Below are 26,362 nucleotides of genomic sequence, written 5' to 3'. Positions count from 1 at the left end.
CCTGTAATTTTCATCATAGGTACACTTCAACTATGACAGACAAAATGAGAAAAAAAATCCAGAAAATCACATTGTAGGATTTTTTATGATTTTATTTGCAAATTATGGTGGAAAATAAGTATTTGCTCAATAAAAAAAGTTTTTCTCAATTCTTTGTTATATACCCTTTGTTGGCAATGACAGAGGTCAAATGTTTTCTGTAAGTCTTCACAAGGTTTTCACACACTGTTGCTGGTATTTTGGCCCATTCCTCCATGCAGATCTCCTCTAGAGCAGTGATGTTTTGGGGCTGTTGCTGGGCAACACAGACTTTCAACTCCAAAGATTTTCTATGGGGTTGAGATCTGGAGACTGGCTAGGCCCCTCCAGGACCTTGAAATGCTTCTTACGAAGCCACTCCTTTGTTGCCCGGGCGGTGTGTTTGGGATCATTGTCATGCTGAAAGACCCAGCCACGTTTCATCTTCAATGCCCTTGCTGATGGAAGGAGGTTTTCACTCAAAATCTCACGATACATGGCCCCATTAATTCTTTCCTTTACACGGATCAGTCGTCCTGGTCCCTTTGCAGAAAAACAGCCCCAAAGCATGATGTTTCCACCCCCATGCTTCACAGTAGGTATGGTGTTCTTTGGATGCAGCTCAGCATTCTTTGTCCTCCAAACACGACGAGTTGCGTTTTTACCAAAATGTTCTATTTTGGTTTCATCTGACCATATGACATTCTCCCAATCTTCTTCTGGATCATCCAAATGCTCTCTAGCAAACTTCAGACGGGCCTGGACATGTACTGGCTTAAGCAGGGGGACATGTCTGTCACTGCAGGATTTGAGTCCCTGGCGGTGTAGTGTGTTACTGATGGTAGGCTTTGTTACTTTGGTCCCAGCTCTCTGCAGGTCATTCACTAGGTCCCCCGTGTGGTTCTGGGATTTTTTTCTCACCGTTCTTGTGATCATTTTGACCCCACGGGGTGAGATCTTGCGTGGAGCCCCAGATCGAGGGAGATTATCAGTGGTCTTGTGTGTCTTCCATTTCCTAATAATTACTCCCACAGTTGATTTCTTCAAACCAAGCTGCTTACCTATTGCAGATTCAGTCTTCCCAGCCTGGTGCAGGTCTACAATTTTGTTTCTGGTGTCCTTTGACAGCTCTTTGGTCTTGGCCATAGTGGAGTTTGGAGTGTGACTGTTTGAGGTTGTGGACAGGTGTCTTTTATACTCATAACATGTTCAAACAGGTGCCATTAATACAGGTAACGAACCTCTTAAAGAAGAGGTTACAGGTCTGTGAAAGCCAGAAATCTTGCTTGTTTGTAGGTGACCAAATACTTATTTTCCACCATAATTTGCAAATAAATTCATAAAAAATCCTACAATGTGATTTTCTGGATTTTATTTTGTGTGATATTAATACTGTGTCTGTGTGCTGGCTGTGTCTCCCTCCCAGGCCTCATCCTGCTCTTCTACCTAGTGTTCTACATCTTCCTAGCAGGCATGTTCTGCCTCACCATGTATGTCATGCTGCAGACGTTGGATGACCACAAACCCACCTGGCAAGACAGGCTTGGCACACCAGGTATTATACACTAATACACCAATGCCACAATTTAAGAGGTTTTGATACACTTAAACCTCACATTACAAACCAACATTTTTTAAATTGCTACTGTATAGTCATGAACACCCCAGACAATCACACATTGTATTGTAAACAGGCTAAAATCCCTCCCGCTCCTCTTTCTCTCTTTTCACCAGGCATGATGATCAGACCCAGGGGAGACACCATGGAGATCAACACCCACAACACTGAGAGCTGGGACATGTATACCAAAACCCTGGACAACTTCCTCTCCTGTGAGCCTGCCTGCCTGCCTGCCTGCCTGCCCGCCCGCCCGCCCGCCCCTCTCTCTCTCTCTCTAATGTAATTTCCATTGGGGAAAACCACATGTTAAACTGTATTTCTCTCCTATCCAGTCTACAACAACTCTCTGCAGGCTGAAAAGAATGACAAGTGCACACCGGACCAGTATTTTATTCAGGCAGACAGCGGTGATGTGAAGAACATCCCCAAGCGCTCCTGCCAGTTCAACCGATCCCTTCTACAAGAATGCTCTGGCCTCAATGACCGTACCTATGGATACCAGGCGGGCAAGCCATGCATCATCATCAAGCTGAACCGGGTATGGTAGAAGCGGGGGGGGGGGGTGTTGCTTGGAGACATAAGGGAGAGATGAATGGAGCAGGAAATGGTTGGGAGCCTGGAAGAGATCATACCAATTAAATGCAAACAACTTTGGAAAAGTTTAGAATTGTTTGTTTTATTGTTTTCAGAATCACAACATTTCTCAGTTGAATGGATCTGCTTTAAGGAGAAATGAAGTGGGGATGGTGGTGGAACTGCCAGGATAACACAGGTCTGTCTGTCCCTCTAGGTCATTGGGATGTTGCCAGGAAAGGATGGCCAGGCTCCATTTGTCACTTGTGGAGCGAAGGTGAGCCTCTCTCTCGCTCTTTCAGTCCCCCCCTCTCAGAATTAACCTATCCTGTATCTTTAAAAAAATATATATATACAGTGCCTTGCGAAAGTATTCGGCCCCCTTGAACTTTGCGACCTTTTGCCACATTTCAGGCTTCAAACATAAAGATATAAAACTGTATTTTTTTGGTGAAGAATCAACAACAAGTGAGACACAATCATGAAGTGGAACGACATTTATTGGATATTTCAAACTTTTTTAACAAATTAAAAACTGAAAAATTAGGCGTGCAAAATTATTCAGCCCCTTTACTTTCAGTGCAGCAAACTCTCTCCAGAAGTTCAGTGAGGATCTCTGAATGATCCAATGTTGACCTAAATGACTAATGATGATAAATACAATCCACCTGTGTGTAATCAAGTCTCCGTATAAATGCACCTGCACTGTGATAGTCTCAGAGGTCCGTTAAAAGCGCAGAGAGCATCATGAAGAACAAGGAACACACCAGGCAGGTCCAAGATACTGTTGTGAAGAAGTTTAAAGCCGGATTTGGATACAAAACATTTCCCAAGCTTTAAACATCCCAAGGAGCACTGTGCAAGCGATAATATTGAAATGGAAGGAGTATCAGACCACTGCAAATGTACCAAGACCTGGCCGTCCCTCTAAACTTTCAGCTCATACAAGGAGAAGACTGATCAGAGATGCAGCCAAGAGGCCCATGATCACTCTGGATGAACTGCAGAGATCTACAGCTGAGGTGGGAGACTGTCCATAGGACAACAATCAGTCGTATATTGCACAAATCTGGCCTTTATGGAAGAGTGGCAAGAAGAAAGCCATTTCTTAAAGATATCCATAAAAAGTGTTGTTTAAAGTGTGCCACAAGCCACCTGGGAGACACACCAAACATGTGGAAGAAGGTGCTCTGGTCAGATGAAACCAAAATTGAACTTTTGGCAACAATGCAAAACGTTATGTTTGGCGTAAAAGCAACACAGCTGAACACACCATCCCCACTGTCAAACATGGTGGTGGCAGCATCATGGTTTGGGCCTGCTTTTCTTCAGCAGGGACAGGGAAGATGGTTAAAATTGATGGGAAGATGGATGGAGCCAAATACAGGACCATTCTGGAAGAGAACCTGATGGAGTCTGCAAAAGACCTGAGACTGGGACGGAGATTTGTCTTCCAACAAGACAATGATCCAAAACATAAAGCAAAATCTACAATGGAATGGTTCAAAAATAAACATATCCAGGTATTAGAATGGCCAAGTCAAAGTCCAGACCTGAATCCAATCGAGAATCTGATGAAAGAACTGAAAACTGCTGTTCACAAATGCTCTCCATCCAACCTCACTGAGCTCGAGCTGTTTTGCAAGGAGGAATGGGAAAAAAATTCAGTCTCTCGATGTGCAAAACTGATAGAGACATACCCCAAGCGACTTACAGCTGTAATCGCAGCAAAAGGTGGCGCTACAAAGTATTAACTTAAGGGGGCTGAATAATTTTGCACGCCCAATTTTTCAGTTTTTGATTTGTTAAAAAAGTTTGAAATATCCAATAAATGTTGTTCCACTTCATGATTGTGTCCCACTTGTTGTTGATTCTTCACAAAAAAATACAGTTTTATATCTTTATGTTTGAAGCCTGAAATGTGGCAAAAGGTCGCAAAGTTCAAGGGGGCCGAATACTTTCGCAAGGCACTGTGTATATATATATATATATATATATATATATATATATATATATATATATATATTTTACATTTATTTAACCAAGTAGGCCAGTTGAGAGCAAGTTCTCATTTACAACTGTTACCTGGCCAAGATAAAGCAAAGTAGTGCGACAAAAACAACAACATAGAGTTACACATAAACAATTGTACAGTCAATAACACAAAAGAAAATAAAGATTTTTCTATTCATGTACAGTGTGTGCAAATGTAGAATAGTTTGGAGGTAAGGCAATAAATAGGCCCTAGTGAAAATAATTACAATTTAGCATTTATACTGGAGTGATAGATGTGCAGATGATGGTGTGCAAGTAGAGATACTGGGGTGCAAAAGAGCAAGAGGGTAAGCAATAATATGGGGATGAGGTAGTTGGGTGGGCTATTTACAGATTGGCTGTGTACAGGTACAGTGATCGGTAAGCTGCTCTGACAGCTGATGCTTAAAATTAGAGAGGGAGATATAAGACTCCAGCTTCAGAGATTTTTGCAATTCGTTCCAGTCATTGGCAGCAGAGAACTGGAAGGAAAGGTGGCCAAAGTAAGTGTTGGCTTTGGGGATGACCAGTGCAATATACCTGCTGGAGCGCATGCTACGGGTGGGTGTTGCTATGATGACCAGTGAGCTGAGATAAGACGGGGGGATTGTGCAAGTTGCTGCAGGGGGTTCTGAGATGTTGGCCAAGGTAGGGGTAGCCAGGTGAAAAGCATGGACAGCCGTGGAAAAATGATTATTGAAATTATCAATTGTCATAGATTTATCGGTGGTGACAGTGTTTCCTAGCCTCAGTGCAGTGGGCAGCTGGGAGTAGGTGCTCTTATTCTCCATGGACTTTATTTAAGATGGAGAGGAAAGCACTTTTGAAGAGCAACCAGGCATCCTCTACTGACGGGATGAGGTCAATATCCTTCCAGGATACCCAGTCCATGTAGATTAGAAAGGCCTGCTCACTGAAGTGTTTTAGGGAGCGTTTGACAGTGATGAGGGTTGGTCGTTTGACCGCGGACCCAGTACGCACGCAGGCATTGAGGCAGTGATTGCTGAAATCCTGGTTGAAGACAGCAGAGGTGTATTTAGAGGGCAGGTTGGTCAGGATGATATCTAAGAGGGTGCCCATGGTTACGGATTTAGGATTGTACCTGGTAGGTTCCTCGATGATTTGTGTGAGATTGAGGGCATCTAGCTTAGATTGTAGGACGGCCGGGGTGTTAAGCATGTCCCAGTTTTGGTCACCTAACAGTACGAACTCTGAAGATAGATGGGGGGCGATCAATTCACATATGGTGTCCAGGGCACAACTGGGGGCCGAGGGGGATCTATAACAAGCGGCAACCGTGAGAGACTTGTTTCTGGAAAGGTGGATTTTTAAAAGTATAAGCTCGAATTGTTTGGGCACAGACCTGGATAACATGACAGAACTCTGCAGCTATCTCTTCAGTAGATTGCAACTCCACACGCTTTGGCAGTTCTATCTTTTCGGAAAGTGTAATAGTTGGCGATGGAAATTTCAGGATTTTTGGTGGCCTTACTAAGCCAGGATTCAGACACGGCTAGGACATCAGGGTTGGCGGAGTGTGCTAAAGCAGTGAATAAAACAAACTTAGGGAGGAGGCTTCTAATGTTAACATGCATGAAACCAATGCTTTTACGGTTACAGAAGTCAACAAATGAGAGCACCTGGGGAATGGGAGTGGATCTAGGCACTGCAGGGCCTGGATTAATCTCTACATCACCAGAGGAGGAGTAGGATAAGGGTATGGCTAAAGACTATAAGAACTGGTCATCTAGTACGTTCGGAACAGAGAGTAAAAGGAGCAGGTGACGATGAGAGAGGTTTTGTCTCTAGAGGCACCATAAGGGCTAGCTAAGGAATATTGAGCAGGGCTGGAGGCTCTACAGTGAAATAAGACAAAAATCACTAACCAAAACAGCAATAGACAAGGCATATTGACATTAGGGAGAGGCATGTGTAGCCGAGTGATCATCGGGTCCAGTGAGTAGCTAGGTTAGCTGGAGACACGGCGATTCAGACAGCTAGCAGGCCGGGGCTAGCAGCAGGCTAGCAGATGGGCCTCAGGGGGACGTCACAACAGGAGAGTCTGAAACCCCCTCAGACGGTTACGTCGGCAGACCAGTCGTGATGGATCAGCGGGGCCCGTGTTGGCAGCAAATGGTCCAGGCCAATTACCAAGAGGTAATTGAAGCCCAGGGATTGCTTGATGGAATCTCTTCAGCTAGCTGGGAGATGGGCCTAGTTCGAGGCTAGCTCCAGGCTAACTGGTGCTTGCTTCGGGACAGAGACGTTAGACAAGAGTAGCCACTCGGATAGCAGGTCCGGTAATCCGGAGTAAAGTTTCAGAGCTTGCGATGGGAATCCGGAGATGTGGTACAGAAAAGCAGGCCGATATGCTCTGGGTAGATATCGCGCTGTGCAGGCTGGCAGGAGTTGCCCGGGCTGAGGCTGGCAGTCCGAGTTAACGGTGATGACCACTAGCAGTGGCTAACTGACTACTAGCTAGTAGCTAGTTAGCTGGCTAGCTTCAGAAGGTGGTTCCAGTTCGAAAGTGTAAAAATAACAGATCCGTACCACATTGGGTGAGGCGGGTTGCGGGTTGCATTCCTACTGCTACGCCATCTTGAAATCTTGTTCTCATCTATGTCATCCATTAGCTTCCTTTATGTCTGTGTCTTTCTTTGCTCGTCTGTGTTGCGTGATACAATGTAATTTCATCCTTTCATACCCTATGTGTAAGTTGTTGTTCTCTTCTTTTCTGTTACCATCCATTCTGTCCTTCCACTCTCAGAGGTACAAAGTTGGCATGAGTGGGTAAGGGTGCCACTGTAGTGATCTTAGCGACAGATAGATATGTATTGTAGTAGATGTGTATTGTATAGTTACTAGTGATACACTGGTACCCTCAACTTTTTATATTCCAAGCTAGAGAGATACAATAACGTTCTAGCATAGCATGTACAGGTAGACTCTGTCTAAAATAAATGCCAATAAATAGTAGTTTACTATTGCAAGTCCACAAGGACAGTATAGAGATAGACATGCAGTAAATGCCAAAGATACATTTCCATCAAGTCTACTCTAATCGTCATGGTGTCCTTTCAAAGCTCGTCCACTCCTTCAGATTGGGCAGTCCTTCCCTGCTCGCCCACACACTTTTGACCCAACATTCCCCAACTAATGGCCTTGATCCTCTGCCCCTGCAGAAAGAAGACTCTGATAAGATTGGAAAGGTGGCGTACTACCCTGAAAATGGTGCCTTCAACCTCATGTACTACCCTTACTATGGCAAGAAAGCTCAGGTGAGAATCCTGCGACACCAACCAGGCAACACTCACAAAGCATCCCTTATAATCCTATTTTTATGTTTAGAATAACTCATATTAGTGATCCAATGTCATTACATTGTTATTACGCATTCATCTGCGTAATAATCATCTATAGATCAAATGTTTATGGAAAACAGTGCTGAAAGCTTATGTAACAATAACTTCCAGATCTATTGTCTTGTTTCAGGTGAACTACTCCCAGCCTCTGGTTGCCATTAAGTTCCTCAACATCACCCTCAACGAAGACATCAACATTGAGTGCAGGATCATCTCCAACAACATTCCTCCTGGGAGTGAAAGAGACAAGTTTGCTGGAAAAGTGTCTTTCAAACTGAGGATCAACACTAAACAATAGATGTACATTCTCTTTCTCTCACAAATATTCACACTGACATGCTGTGCACAGGTACACACACACATACAGAAACAGATAACAGAATTAACACCCTCAGTTTGACGAATAGAATATGTTTACAACTTTCATTCACCCTCAATGTCGGGCATTGTATGCCCAGTTTAGTGATGTCAGATTGGTGCAGTAAAAAGGGGGTAATTCTGTCTCTGTTTTTGTGTGTGAGATTTGGGACTGATTCTGTTCTGTAAGTTAGTTTGACTTGAAGTCTATTTATCAACACGTCTTACCAGTTTACTGTGGGTCCTTCCTTGCTGCCTCCCTCTAGAGTGCCCCTTTATATACGAATATACACTAAATCCAATACAAAACGTGTATATCTATTTATATATAATATCCTTATATCAGTATGTCTATTTTGTTGCACTTGAATAGTTCAACAGCTAAACATATGATGTAAAAAACATATTGGTGGATGAATGCAGAGACAGTCATTTTTCATGTGTGTATTGTCTTTCGTGTCCTAAGAAAGCGGGAGGCCTAGTGTCCCAGCTCTCTGCTCTGCTATGTGGGAATTATTCATTAGGTTATGTTAAACCACTGGTCACCAGCACTCTGCAGTGATCATCCAGTTTAGCCCCCCCCCCCCCCCCCCCACACAGCCATTGTGTGAATGAAATGTGAGCTATAAGAAGATAGCATCTCCAACATGGGGAGTTATAGAGGTCAACACCTTTGAGTATGTGTATGTGTGCGTGCGTTTGTGTACTGTATGTGTATGTTTGTATGTGCGTGTGTACTGTATGTGTGTGTGTGTACTGTGTTTGTATGTATGTATGTATGTTTGCGTGTGTGTGTGTGTACTGTATGTGTATGTTTGTATGTATGTTTGTGTGTGTACTGTGTGTGTATGTGTGTGTACTGTATGTGTATGTTTGTATGTATGTTTGTGTGTGTACTGTGTGTGTATGTGTGTGTATGTTTGTATGTATGTTTGTGTGTGTATGTGTGTGTACTGTATGTGTATGTTTGTATGTGTGTGTGTACAGAATGTGTTTGTTTGTATAACAAAATTCAATTTGCAAGAAAAATGTTATACTGTAGGTTGGGAAGTTGCATATGCAATGTGCAATATTCATTAGAGTGACAAATCATATTCATTCTTCACATTAAACAGGACTCTTTTGCTATAAACACTTGAATTGCACATCAGTCATGAATTGGATCAGTCTCCCATAACATGAATATACATTGTTCTTACAGTGCACACACATGGTTTGTGTTCACAGCTGTGTCCCTCCAGCTCAAAAGGGTTAGGTCTTTTTGCATGTACATCACATATGTTTCATGTCTCTGGAAAGGTAAAAAAAATAAGATGCTATTTTATTTTGTATTGATTTGCGCTGGTTTGTGTTTTTCTTGTGAAGACGAGATGCTTATGGTTCTGTGGAGAAGGACAAATAGAGAGTTTGTTTTTGTTTCTATGTTTGTTTAAACTTTTGTACCTGGCTTGTTACTGCTGTGATAGCCTTCAAACTGAGATGCACTGACTCCAACATTTCTGATTACATTGACCAGAATGTCTATAGGGCTGTTTTGGTAATACCGGTCATTTGTTTGATTTTTGTAGGATTCTCTGCCATTCCATTGCTTTAAACAAGGGAGTACAACAGACCAACCAACCTTGGAGTTGGAGGCTGTACTCTAACTATAAACATTTACAATTGAGCGTTTAGGAATTTGCTGTAGCATGGTGGTCAATGTGCTGTGCATAGATACCCTGGATGTGCTGCTGACTTGATTTGGTACACATAATAAGAAAAGCCCATCCTTCAGTTGAGGAATCTGGATCTGAGCGAGCGCTGCTGAACCCAGGCACCTCGCCTTGGCTGATCCTGCTATGACATCATAGCAACACTTTCAGAACACTAGCATCTGTTCACTCAAATGAAGGATTGGGTTGACTTTTAGGGCCTATTATTTTCTGTCAGTATTGTATATCAATACATTCTCCTTCATTTGGATTGAAGTGGTGCCTCTGTAATATCATCATCAAGACTGACAGTAATACTATGTTTTATTTGATAGATGTGCTGTATAATACATGTTGAGGTATATAGGAGTGATTGAACAAAGTAAATTGACTCCATGCTAAACATGCATGCTGCATGTAGCCTACCAATAGTCCTTGTTTTTGAGCAGTGCAAGTGCTACGTATTCCTTATCATTCCTGCTCCACTCAGTCTGTCACGCTTCATTTCACTGTAATCTCTTAATCTGGTAAAATAATCCAAAACAGGTCCCCTTCTTTATCCTCTCTTTGTAGTTCCACCTTGTGTCAACCCTCTGTCTTTTGCTCTCTCTCTCTCTCTCTCTCTCTCTCTCTCTCTCACACATGAATCATCCATGCTTTCTGTTAAAATATGTAAGGTTAGGAAAGACTATGGTATGTGCTTAGTTCCACAGTTACTTTACACTACAATATTATCAGGGTTTTATCCATGTGACCCACATATTGCCATGTTGTACCACAAGCCATTTTTCCTCATGAGCCCATTCCATTCACAATTCAATCTACAAGTAAATGTGTATACTATCCATGGTGTGTGTAGCCACGCACTTACAGATATGTGGATATATTCCTGTTGGCAAAAGTCATGCTTTTCTTTGCTACATACAAGATTAGTCATGACACATTCCCTCCAACCAAAGGTATTCATGAGAATTTTATTAGTATGGAAAAAACGTGCTGCAACTGCCAGACCACAGATCTTTCTGAGAGAAAGGATTTCATTTAAAACATGTTTCAGAATGATGTGTGAATGTAATTTCATGAGCAGTCCTATTCTTACATAATGATACACATAGAAGGAGCATGTTTCACTAAATGACAACAGTGCCTCTTGGTGGACAGATCGTGTTGTTCCCCAGTGTCACTTGTTATGTAATACTATCTCCATATATCCGTTTTTTAAGTGATCATTTGGAACATATTTATTTGCCTGTGTGGCTGTATGTTTTTATTCTCGGAAAGACTGCAACAAATGTATAGTAACAAAAATAATAAAGAGCTTGAGGAAGAAGACAGAAAGAACATGGAAATATTACGTTCACATATAGATATACTTATGTTTGCTAATGCGCGTCTTCAAGATTGAACAATAGAAACATAACGGTTTTGTTTTCAAAAAGAGATAAAGTATTTGTATTGTTATTTTGTTGAAAAGAGGAAATAATGTATTAGCTTTGTATTGTATTAAGACAGGGGTGCTACCTGGTAGGTTTTCGACCTGTAATCTCAGAATTCTGAGTGAGACTGAAGAAAACTTGACAATTAAACACATGCCAAGTAGCATTTTCTTTCTTCTAAGTCTGACCCCTACTTTCTCTGTCTTGTTTTCAACCTTGCAGTATTGAATGGTTGCCCTGTTGAAACGCTTTCTCAGTCATTGTCTACTGGCTACTCTTTTAGGTGAACAGTGCATGTCTTTATATGGGCACCAAGATGATGAGATGAAGAAGGGCATCCTCTTCTGGTATTGGTTTGATCAGTTACACTGATTCAATAGAAAGCTTCATATTTACAGTAACTGCCAAGGATTTATCCCCAAACAGCACAATACTTGCCTGTGACCACTGCATGTGGAAACTAGTGTGAACTAGCAAGACAGCTTTTCACTAAAGGTCCTCCTGGAAAATAATATAAAAACGTTATGTCCCTGAAAATCTTGAATCAGACAGTTTATTAAAAACGTATCTAAGGCAGAACTCTTTTGAAACACTTTGGGATAGTCTCTCACCCAAAATGAATTGGCTGAAAATTCTATAATTTTTTTGCTGGATGTATATTATTGTATGTATGCATATCATTTTTTTTGCTTATGTTCATTGTATTTTTTTTGTTTGTTGAGAAATCAATAAATGTGATTGACAGATACAACCAGATAGGTCTGTTTTTGTTCCCTTGTTTCCGATCATTTCACCTCAGATTATGTTTCACATTTCAGTGTGCCTGTATACGCTCATCCATCCTTTAGTCAGTCAATCAGTCATTCAGACAGTCTGAGACAGTCTGAAATAATACCCTCTAGTCTACAGGATGACAACACTGACATAAGAGGAAGTTTATGTATTCTAATTTTTGACAGTTTGAGTAAAAGGAGACACCTGTAACAGAATAATTCACAAGTCAAATGGACAAACACTTTCACAGTTAGTTTTGTAAACGTAAACAGTAATCAAACGAAATGATTGGCTGATAACTGGTTTTGTATAAAGTTGAATCTGCCCAATAGAGTGAGGCTCTGGGGAAAGAGGAAGTAAGGGAGTGGTGGAGTCAAGCGGTGCCATCAGGCAGATGGATGTAATCTAAATGTAATTTTATTCACCATGACAATCCCTAGGCAGCTACTTCAACACTCATGTATCTTGCTTTCTGCTCTCCTCTGGCAGACTGTGGCCACCTACCAAGCCTGATCTCTGGACTTGACATCTAGCCAAGTACCCCGAGCATAAATACCCTTCATGGAAGACTTTGGCCTGTACTGTAGATCACCTGCGTTACAATGTATAATATTAACCTCGAGACAAATCAACCAAAACCACTACATTTTTGCACTTTCTTCATAAGAAGTACAAGATACGTAAATGTGCTAGAGTCCGACTATCTGTTCTATGATTGTTAATATGGCATAGTGGTTCTGACGCATTCACTCTGCTCTGACCACTTTACAAGATTACAACAGAATTTGACTCTCTCTCCCTCCTCCAATCTATCCTTTTTGCGATTGGGATCCAGTGGAGGACAATAGGAAGAGAGAGCAATGATTACATAGCATTAGAGGCATTTGTGGGTTTAAATAGTGTGATCAAGTGTAACGCAAGCGGCTGATATACCAGGCACGCACCAGCTTTCTCGCTCTCTCACACATTAGGCTTGCATCCACCTGTGCTCATTAACCCCCAGTTAATTTCTTCATAATACTTGTTTGGACTCTTTCCATTAAAATGTTTATGGAACTCCATACTCAATCTCATGAATAATATATAAATATTGTATCTAACCATAACATTACTGTACGACAGAGGTTCATCTAACTAGTCTTTTAAATTACAGTTTATTAAAAATATATATTTGTAGGTAAAAAAGTCATTGTAGTTTACATTGAAACATCTCTTAAAATGGTGGCATTATGCCATTCGCAGCATGTATGTCCAAGCGAAGGGAGGGTAAATTCTTGTGGTTTAGAAGTGATTCATGTTCATATAAATGACTTTGCCACGAACTGTTATTAGCATTCAGGGTTCAGTGAAACTGATGTGCATGTGTAGTACACTATGACCTCTGGTGGATATACTGTAATACTGCAACATAAGATCAAAAGCCCAGGATATAATAACACGTTTGCCTGATGAATCTTAACATAATTCTTTCGCTGCACTAGTTCGCTACATAGTTCAGTCAGGCTGCAAACACAGAGTTTCTAAAACCTAGAGGTGCAACATTGCGAGACTTCCCTTGTGAAACAGACCATGTCCGGGGTTTGAGAAGTAAAAAATTATTCCTTAGTCTAATGGATAATCTCTAAACAATCAGAGTATCAAAGCCAGACGAATTTTGAAAACTTTGCACGTGTGTTCTGTCTCTGGCCCAAACCATTGGTTTCTGGGACCAATCAGATGGTCTAGAACGGGGCCCACACATCAATTTCCAACCAAATAAAATCATCAGTTTCTCTCAATGCACTCAATTAGCCCATGTAAGCGAACATATTTTAGGTTGGTAAGTTAGTCTAGCCAGCTATCTAAACTTGTAGTAATCATGGTCGAATTACCAACTGGGGGGGCCCCACTGGATTTTGTTAGTCACTAAGTCAGCTATCATATATAAAATAAAAAAAACGCTATGACAAAATGTGTAGAATTGCAGGGAATTTGCTTTAAAACAGAATTTTATCTCTGCCCCATGGCAAAATGTGTAGAATTGCAGGGAATTTGCTTTAAAAAATAATTTTATCTCTGCCCCATGGCAAAATGTGTAGAATTGCAGGGAATTTGCTTTAAAACAGAATTTTATCTCTGCCCCATGGCAAAATGTGTAGAATTGCAGGAAATTAACTCTAAAACAAACTTTCTCTCCTCTAGCTGTTTTGCTCACACGCCCTAAGAAGATTTGACCTAGGATCCCCCAAAAGTTTAGGGCTGTTTCTGACTGCATGTTTGGGAATGGATGTCGACACGCAGACCGGTGAGCCACTGCGGCACCCCATGATGAGTTCAGATGTTTTGTGGCCCCCACCCCCATCAAAGTTACCCATCCCTGTTCTAGAATGTATTTCCATTCTCAAAATTGTATGGGAGGTACTCAGATCCAGACTCAAAAATATTACTTCTGCAGTGTCAATTTTGTAGTAATGCATACGTACTTAAACCATAACTACAACAGTAGCTAAGATCAGTGAATCACTGCATTGTAAATGTGGTTTTGAGAACCCTGAATAAAGTCCATCTGATGTGTCCAGCAGCCCTAGAAGATCTTCACAAATGATCCCATATAAAAGTATTACATAATCACGATGTGGGTCATGGACAAAGTCCTTTGCCTTGTGATTGGCTTTTGATTCAATGATGGCAATGCTGAATTACACATCAATATACAACAACACAACAATCACTGACCTATGGAATTACATTGGCAACATCTTCAGAATTTACAACAATACATGATACGTTACTTGTTTTTCAACCAGTCTATGGTCTTCCAACACCATAACAAGTCCCGTGCGTGATCTCACACAGACAAACAGTGACATAACAATGACTTATCAATTGTACAATGAAGACATTTAGCTTCAGTTGATTGTTTTCTCCAGCACTTTGGTCATATGGCCCCTAATACAAATTGGCCCTTTTGGTAAACTCTGTTGAGAGCACTCACTCATGATTAATTGAGCAGCTCATTGGTCTTGCACACATGAGGTGGATGGGCTTGCATCCACCTGTGCTCATTAACCCCCAGTTAATTTCCTCATAATACTTGTTTGGACTCTTTCCATTAAAATGTTTATGGAACTCCATACTCAATCTCATGAATAATATATAAATATTGTATCTAACCATAACATTACTGTACGACAGAGGTTCATCTAACTAGTCTTTTAAATTACAGTTTATTAAAAATATATATTTGTAGGTAAAAAAGTAATTGTAGTTTACATTGAAACATCTCTTAAAATGGTGGCATTATGCCATTCGCAGCATGTATGTCCAAGCGAAGGGAGGGTGAATTCTTGTGGTTTAGAAGTGATTACGTCACAAATGTTCATATAAATGACTGCCACGAACTGTTATTAGCATTCAGGGTTCAGTGAAACTGATGTGCATGTGTAGTACACTATGACCTCCATGATGAGTTCAGATGTTTTTGTGTTTTGTGCAAGACCAAGTCCAGTGCGTGATCTCACACAGACAAACAGTGACATAACAATGACTTATCAATTGTACAATGAAGACATTTAGCTTCAGTTGATTGTTTTCTCCAGCACTTTGGTCATATGGCCCCTAATACAAATTGGCCCTTTTGGTAAACTCTGTTGAGAGCACTCACTCATGATTAATTGAGCAGCTCATTGGTCTTGCACACATGTGAACTTTAGCCTGATAAAAGATAGTACAGCATATGGAACAAGGCACCAGGGGATAGACTGTAAGACCTAATTCATGCTATTATGCAAACCCGAACAGTAATGTGCTGGTTTTGCTATTCTATTTTCACATTGTCCTTACCAGTATAATTCCAACCATGATGGATGCGTAACCTGGCCAGCGCAGTACAGCTCAGCTCAGCCTGGTTCGGCTCAGTAGTGTGAAAAGAGTGTTACTGTAATGTCCAGATGTGGCTGGTCCAGATGTGGCTGAACCCCCCCCCCCGCTCTTCTCCTACGGCAGGTCCAGCATGCCATGCTCCTCCAGGACCCCCTGAGTTCTGTCATACACCTCTCCGATGGCCCGGACCACCTTGTTCAGCACCACGCTGGCCTCTTCCTGGTTCGTCACACACACCAGCCTGTAGAAGAAGCTCCGCTCAGGCATGGCGATGAAGGCTATCTCCGCTGCCCTGCGTACAAACCAGGAGTGGTGGTGGGCCAGGGTGTGCTGATAGGCTTCACGGCAGAGCTCCGAGGGGCTCCGCAGCCGGCCGCCCACAGGCCCCTCCCCCAGCTTTTCCAGGAAGACCTGCAGCCACAACAGGGCCCGGTGCAGCCGGAGCAGAGTACGACACCCAGATTCTGTCATCTGCTGGAAGTCTACCAGGCCCCGGCTCAACTCAGTGTGGATCATAGAGCGCAAAGACAGGTAGGTACTGCTTGGTGCTGCCACTGAGGCCTCTGTCTCCTCCTGTCCACCACTATGCGCTCTGGTACCAGACACCAACCCCAAGGCTAGGCCCACTTCTCCCTCATCGCTGCTACCTGCCTCCCGCAGGGTCAGGTCACGGATTATGGAAGTTTTGGCTTCAATCTCCTGAGATATGAGTCCAACCATCGGTCCAAGAGCCTCCATGAACCTGTCACAGAGGATGGAGCAGGAGGAGGAGAGAAGCAATCAACAACCACACAGAGCCCAAATAATCCACATCTCTGTTTAGAGTTCATTCAGCCTGGTTCATTCAAGCGGATGTGAATGTCCCTTCTATTCAGCCAGTGAGTGTATTGACTGGCTGGAGTCTGGTCTCTGTGTCTGCATGTCCTGTCTGATGGGCTTACTTGATAAGCTCGTCCCAACTAGCCAGATAAGGCTGCAGCAGCACATCGTTGGTGGGTGCCGGCGCAGCCAGCAGGTGAGACAACAGCTCCGACACCTGGAACTTCTGACCGGGACACACCTCCAGTATGGCCCTGTCCTCATCACTATCAGCCTCACTGCCATTGGACAGATGGCGAGGCTGGGCATGGGGGAAGAGGAGTGGGAAAGGGAGAGGAGAGGTTCATGTGAGTAAATTTGGTGGTCCCTCTTAAGTTCATTCCAATAAAATCCAGCTGTGAAAATAGGTTTAGAATAAGGTTGTAATTGCATTTTACCATAGTTCTATCTCTTGTTGACTTACACTGTTTATCTGAATGTAACCTTTAAGACAAGAGTCCCACTGGTAATCCAAACTTCCTTCTGTAAAGAGAAAGAAAACTGCAAAGATTAAGATACAATGTTTTCAAAGATCAGGGGAAAATGTGTTAACTCATCTCAATGTCAATAAAGTGGGAGGAGAGGTAGCTATGGTCTGCTAAAGAATGCACTCAGAAACATTACCAGCACCTTATTCTACTGCACTGTATCCACTGGCATGTACTTGGCATTTGTAACCAACTAGTACAAAATTGTGCCAATTTGTACATGTTTTGAATCCCAAAGAATCAAACATTTAATGTACATGTTTAGGTTATTACACGATAATGATCATTAATCATGTCATTTCTAAGTTAATACCTGGTCATTTTTTTTACTGTAAAATAAAGTGCAACCAAAACATGTAATCCTTCAGAATAGTGACAAAACCTCACTCGGCTCTGTTAGACAGACATCATTTATAATCATTATGTTATATGATGGTCCTTCTTTTAGAACATTCTACCAAGCTGTCACACACGGTCATGACCTCAGGGGCAAGGTGCGCCCAATGGGAGTAATAAAGGCTAATTAGATCACTCATGCATTCCATCTCATATCATGAGACTGACATCTATGATAATGGGAGATGCATGACAATAGGCTACCCTGTTGATCTAAACAACATACATCATACAATTGATTATTGCAAACTTGTGAATAACAAATGTTGAATTCACATACATCCTTGCGGCATAAACAGCAGTCAACTTCTTGTAAACGGAATGTTTCTTTGTGGTTCCCTCCTCTCTTTCTTTGTTGAGTGCATGTTTTCCTCACTGCAACTAAAGGTATGGTGCTTTATGAAGTTAGAAGAGAAGACAAGCTTGCCCTGATTATGGTGTAGAGTAGCAAGATGTGTTGGTATGTGGTATAGAGAGCAGCAGGGCCGGCTCCAGGCATAAGCGACATAAGCGGCCGCTTAGGGACCCGGCCACTAGGGGGCCCCCGACCCAAAAACGTATAATATAGTGCCTTCAGAAACTAGTCACACCCACTTTTCTGTTTACACATTTTGTTGCTTTACAGCCTGAATTTCAAATGGATTACATTTAGAATGTGTCACTGATCTACACACAATAACCCATCATGTCTAAGTGGAATTGCTTTTAGAAATTTCTTGTGTCAAGAAGTATTCAAGCCCTTTGTTATGGCAAGCCTAAATAAGTTCAGGAGTAAGAATGTGCTTAACATGTCACATTGCATGGACTCACTCTGTGTGCAATAATAGTGTCTGTACCACACACAAACAATTATCTGTACCTCAGTCAAGCAGTGAATTTCAAACACAGATTCAACCACAAAGACCAGGGAGGTTTTCCAATGGAAGGGCCCCTATTGGTAGATGGGTAAAAAAAAAAAGAAGCTGAGATTGAATATTTTGTCCTTCAGGTATTTCAGGGGGGTGCATGCTATCAGATAATAGCTTCTCATGCTTTCGCCGAAAAGCATTTTTAAAATCTGACATGTTGGCTGGATTCACAACGAGTGTAGCTTTAATTGAGTACCCTGCATGTGTGATTTAATGAAAGTTTGAGTTTTATCGAGTACTATTTGAATTTGGCGCTACGCATTTCCCCAGGCTATTGGCTAGGAGAGACGCTAGCGTCTCAGTGGCCGTAAGAGGTTAAGCATGGTGAAGTTATTTTATTTAAAACATTTTACCCCCTTTTTCTCCCCAATTTTGTGGTATCCAATTGTTAGTAGCTACTATCTTGTCTCATCACTCCCGTACGGCTCAGGAGAGACGACGGTTGAAAGTCATGCGTCCTTTGCTACACAACCCAACCAAATTGTTTTATTTACTGCTTCTTAACACAGCGCGCATCCAACCCGGAAGCCAGCCGCACCAATGTGTCAGAGGAAACACCGTGCACCTGGCAACCTTGGTTAGCGTGCACTGCACCCAGCCTGCCACAGGAGTCGCTGGTGCGCAATGAGACAAGGATATCCCTACCGGCCAAACCCTCCCTAACGACACTATGTCAATTGTGCTTCGCCCCACGGACCTCCCGGTCGGTTACGACAGAGCCTGGGCGTGAACCCAGGGTCTCTGGTGGCACAGCCCTTAACCACTGCGCCACCCGGGAAGCCTCATGGTGAAGTTATTAATTTCACTTTGAATGGTGTAGCAATACACCCAGTCACTACAAAGATGCAGGAGCCCTTCCCAATTCAGTTGCCAGAGAGGAAGGAAACCACTCAGGGATTTTACCATGAGGCCAATGGTGATTTTAAAACGGTTACAGAGTTTAATGGCTGTGATAGAAGAGAACGGAGGATGGATCAAAAACATTGTAGTTACTCCACAATACTAACATTAATTATTTCAAACCTGCATCCTGTTTGCAATAAGGCACCAAAGTAATACTGCAAAGAATTGTCCTGCCATCAAAGCATAATGTTTGGTGCAAATCCAACACTACGTCACTGAGTAGCACTTAATATTTTCACGGGTGGTGGTAGCTGCATCATGTTATGGGTATGCTCGTGATTGTTTGGATAAAAATAAGCAGAATAGAGTTAAGCACAGGCAAAATCATAGAGGAAAACTTGGTTCAGGCTGCTTTCCAGACACAGGGAGACAAATTCACCTTTCATCAGGACAATAACCTCATACACAAGGCAAAATAGACACTGGAGTTGCTTACCAAGATGAAATTGAATGTTCCTGAGTGGCTTACAGTTTTGACTTAAATCCGTTTGAAAATCTATGGTAATGATCAACAACCAACTTAACACAGCTTGAATATTTTTTTATAAAAATGGGCAAATATTGTACAATTCAAGTGTACAAAGCTCTTAGAGACCCAGAAAGACTCACAGCTGTGATCACTGCCAAAGGTGATTGTAACATTTATTGACTCGGGGGGTTGAATACTTACCTAATCAAGATACATTTGTTTTTTTTTCCATTAATAAAAATAAAAAAATTCTTCCACTTTGGCATTAGAGTATTTTATGTAGATCGTTGTCAAAAATGACAATTCAAATCAATTTTCATCTCACTTTGTAACACAACAAAATGTGGAAAAAGTCAAGGGGTGTGAATACTTTCTGAAGTTAGGAACTTGGTTGGGGTCTCAAACTTACTTTTGAGAAAATAGTAGAATACACAAGATGCAATTTTTAAATTTGCTTGTGCATCAGCAGTTTTTATCTGGTTTTGTCAGTCGCTGACAGTCACTCAATCAGTTTACAATTTTTAGATTGGTAAATTCATCTAACCAGCTATTATGGTCATAAACCAAATGGGCACGCAGGGCATGTGCCCAGGGGCCCTGACCTCCATTGATTTTGTTAGTCGCTCATCATTAACATGGTATACTTCTTGGCAAAATGTGTAGAATTGCAGACAATTTGCTGTAGAACTGGACATTCTCTCTGTCCCATGGCAAAATGAGTAGAATTGCAAGAAAGTTTTTATAAAATTGTTAAACGTCTCTCACCCCATGACAAAATGTGCAGAATTGCTGAAAACTTGATTTTAAACTGCAACAACTTGTCTACTCCCCATTGCAAAATGTGTAAAATTGAAGGAAATGTACTTTAAAAGAACACAAATCTATCTCCGCAGTCAAGATGGGGACCACCAAACCAAATGTTAGGAGGGCCACTCAAATGTTTTGCCCGTGAGGTGGGGGGCCCCCAACCAAATCACACTTAGAGCTCCCAAAAGGCTAGGGCTGGCCCTGGACCGTAGCCTAACCACCACAAGAGGAAAACAAACGTCTATAGATTCCCAGGTCAGCAGACACTGTGTGATATTATTCTATATATTCAAACAAATGAGGCATGTGTAAATCAACAAAGCTACACTATATGGCTAACACATGGAATGTTTACTGTATAGGCCACATGCTCAGCCACTCAAAGACAGTCACATGCTGCTAGCTCAAGTCACAGTAACACACATTCTCTAAAACACACACACAGCCTCCCCTCAGTGTTAGCTTGAGACAAATATGTTACTCACGGAGCCACATGGAGCCGAGGAAGAACAGTAGAACCACAATGGCCAAAGCCGCCTTGCCCTTTATCCCCATGCCGACTGCCTGTATGTGACTCAGCCTAGCCCTCTCTGTCCCCTCTCCCCCTTAATAAGCTACTATGTCTGCCAGCGTCTATCTATCCATACCGTTGCCTCTGCCTCGTGAGTGAGTTCTCTGGCCTTCTCTACTTGAACGGCTCCCACTGTGTCTTTCTCAGTCTTTCTATTGACCCCTTTACCTCTGACCCACCCTGTCTTCCTCAATCTGTCACCCTCCCCCTCTAACCACCAGACAAAAGTTGCTTTTGTCTCTGCTGTTGTGCCTCACTGCTTTAAGTGGCCACACCCATGACACTAATTCTATCAATCTTTAACTTTTAATCTTAAATGTTTGCTGTTGCAGTTTTCTCTCCTCTATTTCAAATTCAACTCTCTTGCTCCTGCTCTGCTCTGTCCGCTCTCTCCTTCTTTGACTTTGTTCCAGTCCTTCTCTCCTGGCTCCCTCTCTTTTGTTTACCAAACTGTTGATCTCTCTGTGTCAGTCTCCAACCTTGTTGCTCAATGGAAGGGTCCAGAGATTAGCTGTGTTCAGTCAGCCACTGGCTGATTAAGCAAGCAAGTCTGTCCCACCGACCAACCCGACCGACAGTAACCCCCTCACTCTCTCCAAACTCATAATCTGTTCATTTCGAAGCAATACCCATACACACCATCTTATACAAACAAGACTTCTCTCATCACCCCCTTGTAAAAAAATACAATCCCACTTCTAGGCTTGCCAAATTTCTAAGAGCATACCAGTTAGCAATGAGCAATTGGCAGGCCTGTGGCCCTCCAAATTAATAACGGTGTGCGGTCAGGAGATTTGCTCAGCGGCTTTACTGGCGCGGCGTCAGCTACTAGATGCAAATGAACCCATCAGATATGAAAATCAGGTCATAAGTGGCAAACTCTGTTCAACTGCTGGTGGTAGGACTTGATGGTCATCTGCTTTAAGGCAAATCAGGTAGTCTAGCAGTTAGAGCATTGGGGCAGTAACCGAAAGGTCGTTCTTTTGAATACCTGAGCCGACAATGTGAAAAATCTGTCGAAGGCACTTAACCCTAGTTTTCTCCAGGGGCGCCGTACTACTATGGCTGACCCTGTAAAACAACATTTCACCGCACATTTTGTTTTTTATTATTAGTATTTTTTCACCTTTATTTAACCAGGTAGGCAAGTTGAGAACAAGTTCTCATTTACAATTGCGACCAAGATAAAGCAAAGCAGTTCTACACAAACAACAACACACACTTTACATGGAGTACAACAAACATACAGTCAATAATACAGTAGAAACAAGTCTATATACGATGTGAGCAAATGAGGTGAGATAAGGGAGGTAAAGGCAAAAAAAAAGGCCATGGTGGCAAAGTAAATACAATATTTTTTTTATTTTACCAGGCAAGTTAGTTAAGAACAAATTCTTATTTTCAATGACGGCCTAGGTAGGAACAGTGGGTTAACTGCCTGTTCAGGGGCAGAACGACAGATTTGTACCTTGCCAGCTCAGGGGTTTGAACTTGCAACCTTCCAGTTACTAATCCAACGCTCTAACCCCTAGGCTACCCTGCCACCCCAATATAGCAAGTAAAACACTGGAATTATAGATTTGCAGTGGAAGAATGTGCAAAGGAGCAAAATAAATAAATAAAATAAAATAAATACAGTAGGGAAAGAGGTAGTTGTTTGGGCTAAATTATAGGTGGGCTATGTACAGGTGCAGTAATCTGTGAGCTGCTCTGACAGCTAGTGCTTAAAGTGAGGGAGATAAGTTTTTTCCAGTTTCAGAGATTTTTGTAGTTCGTTCCAGTCATTGGCAGCAGAGAACTGGAAGGAGAGGCGGCCAAATAAATAATTGGGGGTGACCAGAGAGATATACCTGCTGGAGCGCGTGCTACAGGTGGGTGATGCTATGGTGACCAGCGAGCTGAGATAAGGGGGGACTTTACCTAGCAGGGTCTTGTAGATGACATGGAGCCAGTGGGTTTGGCGACGAGTATGAAGCGAGGGCCAGCCAACGAGAGTGTACAGGTCGCAATGGTGGGTAGTATATGGGGCTTTGGTGACAAAACGGATGGCACTGTGATAGACTGCATCCAATTTGTTAAGTAGGGTATTGGAGGCTATTTTGTAAATGACATAGTCGAAGTCGAGGATTGGTAGGATGGTCAGTTTTACAAGGGTATGTTTGGCAGCATGAGTGAAGGATGCTTTGTTTGCGAAATAGGAAGCCAATTCTAGATTTAACTTTGGATTGGAGATGTTTGATGTGGGTCTGGAAGGAGAGTTTACAGTCTAACCAGACACCTAGGTATTTGTAGTTGTCCACGTATTCTAAGTCAGAGCCGTCCACAGTAGTGATGTTGGACGGGCGGGCAGGTGCAGGCAGCGATCGATTGAAGAGCATGCATTTAGTTTTACTTGTATTTAAGAGCAATTGGAGGCCACGGAAGGAGAGTTGTATGGCATTGAAGCTTGCCTGGAGGGTTGTTAACACATTGTCCAAAGAAGGGCCAGAAGTATACAGAATGGTGTCGTCTGCGTAGAGGTGGATCAGAGACTCACCAGCAGCAAGAGCGACATCAATTATGTACACAGAGAAGAGAGTCGGTCCAAGAATTGAACCCTGTGGCACCCCCATAGAGACTGCCAGAGGTCCGGACAGCAGACCCTCCAACTTGACACACTGAACTCTATCAGAGAAGAAGTTGGAGAACCAGGCGAGGCAATCATTTGAGAAAACAAGGCTGTCGAGTCTGCCGATGAGGATGTGGTGATTGACAGAGTCGAAAGCCTTGGCCAGACCAATGATTACGGCTGCACAGTAATGTTTCTTAGCGATGGCGGTTAAGATATCGTTTAGGACCTTGAGCGTGGCTGAGGTGCACCCATGACCAGCTCTGAAACCAGATTGCATAGCAGAGAAGGTATGGTGAGATTCGAAATGGTCGGTAATCTGTTTGTTGACTTTCGAAGACCTTAGAAAGACAGGGTAGGATAGATATAGGTCTGTAGCAGTTTGGGTCAAGAGTGTCCCCACCTTTGAAGAGGGGGATGACCTCAGCTGCTTTCCAATCTTTGGAAATCTCAGACGACCCGAAAGAGAGGTTGAACAGGCTAGTAATAGGGGTGGCAACAATTTCGGCAGATAATTTTAGAAAGAAAGGGCCCAGATTGTCTAGCCCGGCTGATTTGTATGGGTCCAGATTTTGCAGCTCTTTCAGAACATCAGCTGACTGGATTTGGGAGAAGGAGAAATGGGGAAGGCTTGGGCGAGTTGCTGTGGGGGGTGCAGTGCTGTTGACCGGGTTAGGGGTAGCCAGGTGGAAAGCATGGCCAGCCGTAGAAAATGCTTATTGAAATTCTCCATTATAGTGGATTTATCAGTGGTGACACTGTTTCCTATCTTCAGTGCGGTGGGCAGCTGGGAGGAGGTGTTCTTATTCTCCATGGACTTTACAGTGTCCCAGAACTTTTTTGAGTTAGTGTTGCAGGAAGCAAATTTCTGCTTGAAAAAGCTAGCCTTGGCTTTTCTAACTGCTTGTGTATAATGGTTTCTAGCTGCCTTGAAAAGCTGCATATCACGGGGGCTGTTCGATGCTAATGCAGAACGCCATAGGATGTTTTTGTGTTGGTTAAGGGCAGTCAGGTCTGGAGAGAACCAAGGGCTATACCTGTTCCTGGTTCTAAATTTCTTGAATGGGGCATGCTTATTTAAGATGGTTAGGAAGGCATTAAAAAAAATAACCAGGCATCCTCTACTGACGGGATGAGATCAATATCATTCCAGGATACCCCGGCCAGGTCGATTAGAAAGGCCTGCTCGCTGAAGTGTTTCAGGGAGAGTTTGACAGTGATGAGTGGAGGTCGTTTGACCGCTGACCCATTACGGATGCAGGCAATGAGGCAGTGATCGCTGAGATCTTGGTTGAAGACAGCAGAGGTGTATTTAGAGGGCAAGTTGGTTAGGCTGATATCTATGAGGGTGCCCGTGTTTACGGCTTTGGGGTGGTACCTGGTAGGTTTATTGATAATTTGTGTGAAATTGAGGGCATCAAGCTTAGATTGTAGGATGGCTGGGGTGTTAAGCATGTTCCAGTTTAGATTGCCTAGCATTCTAAACTAAACATATTTTCTTGTCTGAAAATGTTGTAGTTTGGGATGAAGCCAGGATTCAGACACAGCTAGAACATCCGGGTTGGCAGAGTGTGCTAAAGCAGTGAATAAAACAAACTTAGGGACGAGGCTTCTAATGTTAACATGCATGAAACCAAGGCTATTACGGTTACAGAAGTCATCAAAAGAGAGCGCCTGGGGAATGGGAGTGGATCTAGGCACTGCAGGGCCTGGATTCACCTCTACATCACCAGAGGAAAAGAGGAGGAGTAGGATAAGGGTACGGCTAAAAGCAATGAGAATTGGTCGTCTAGAAAGTCTGGAACAGAGAGTAAAAGGAGGTTTCTGGGGGTGATAAAATAGCTTCAAGGTATAATGTACAGACAAAGGTATGGTAGGATGTGAATACAGTGGAGGTAAACCTAGGTATTGAGTGATGATGAGAGAGATATTGTCTCTAGAAACATCATTGAAACCAGGAGATGTCATCGCATGTGTGGGTGATGGAACTAATAGGTTGGAGAAGGTATAGTGAGCAGGACTAGAGTGAAATAAGCCAATAAACACTAACCAGAACAGCAATGGACAAGGCATATTGACATTAAGGAGAGGCATGCTTAGTCGAGTGATCAAAAGGGTCCAGTGAGTAGTGAGGTTGGTTGGGGTCACAGCGATTCAGACAGCTAGCCGGGTCATCGGTAGCAAGCTAGCATAGCTGCAAGCTGCAAAACCTGGACCCGTACAAATCAGCTAGGCTTGACAATCTGGACCCTCTATTTCTGAAACTATCCGCCACCATTGTCGCAACCCCTATTACCAGCCTGTTCAACCTCTCTTTCATATCGTCTGAGATCCCCAAGGATTGGAAAGCTGCCGCAGTCATCCCCCTCTTCAAAGGGGGAGACACCCTGGACCCAAACTGTTACAGACCTATATCCATCCTGCCCTGCCTATCTAAGGTCTTCGAAAGCCAAGTCAACAAACAGGTCACTGACCATCTCGAATCCCACTGTACCTTCTCCGCTGTGCAATCTGGTTTCCGAGCCGGTCACGGGTGCACCTCAGCCACACTCAAGGTACTAAACGATATCATAACCGCCATCGATAAAAGACAGTACTGTGCAGCCGTCTTCATCGACCTTGCCAAG

General features: G+C 42.8%; 2 protein-coding genes across 2 annotated transcripts in view; one reads left to right on the top strand and one right to left on the bottom strand.

Moving 5' to 3' along the window:
* Nucleotides 1-11,273, top strand: part of LOC110533731 (sodium/potassium-transporting ATPase subunit beta-2) — a 39,559-nt gene extending 28,286 nt beyond the window's left edge. Inside the window, exons 2-7 of the mRNA XM_021618212.3 lie at nt 1,445-1,573; nt 1,753-1,851; nt 1,972-2,177; nt 2,430-2,489; nt 7,429-7,524; nt 7,739-11,273. Of these exons, the coding sequence (XP_021473887.2) occupies nt 1,445-1,573; nt 1,753-1,851; nt 1,972-2,177; nt 2,430-2,489; nt 7,429-7,524; nt 7,739-7,906 (758 nt within the window). The 3' untranslated portion in view covers nt 7,907-11,273. The remainder of the gene's footprint in view (nt 1-1,444; nt 1,574-1,752; nt 1,852-1,971; nt 2,178-2,429; nt 2,490-7,428; nt 7,525-7,738) is intronic.
* On the bottom strand, nt 10,617-21,578 carry gltpd2b (glycolipid transfer protein domain containing 2b). The gene is made up of 4 exons (XM_021618211.3): nt 21,042-21,578; nt 17,010-17,068; nt 16,669-16,847; nt 10,617-16,469 (listed from the first exon to the last, which is right to left on the bottom strand). The coding sequence occupies exons 1-4, from the start codon at nt 21,109-21,111 to the stop codon at nt 15,842-15,844; spliced, it is 936 nt and encodes a 311-aa protein (XP_021473886.3). The 5' UTR covers nt 21,112-21,578; the 3' UTR covers nt 10,617-15,841.
* Between the last annotated feature and the right edge of the window lie 4,784 nt (nt 21,579-26,362).

The sequence above is a fragment of the Oncorhynchus mykiss genome, chromosome 10 (genome assembly GCF_057628025.1).
Source record: "Oncorhynchus mykiss isolate SJ-2025 chromosome 10, ASM5762802v1, whole genome shotgun sequence".
Taxonomy (NCBI): Eukaryota; Metazoa; Chordata; class Actinopteri; order Salmoniformes; family Salmonidae; genus Oncorhynchus; species Oncorhynchus mykiss.
This window is presented reverse-complemented; position numbering and strand designations above follow the sequence as displayed.

What these genes read in the sequence shown, in the direction of transcription:
- gltpd2b (XM_021618211.3), bottom strand. Translation starts at nt 21,111, where the DNA reads ATGGGGATAAAGGGCAAGGCGGCTTTGGCCATTGTGGTTCTACTGTTC. An exon ending in CCTCGGCTCCATGTGGCTCC is followed by an intron (nt 17,069 to 21,041) that starts GTGAGTAACATA and finishes TTCTCTTTACAG; the next exon opens with AAGGAAGTTTGGATTACCAG. An exon ending in AGTTGGGACGAGCTTATCAA is followed by an intron (nt 16,470 to 16,668) that starts GTAAGCCCATCA and finishes CCTCTGTGACAG; the next exon opens with GTTCATGGAGGCTCTTGGAC.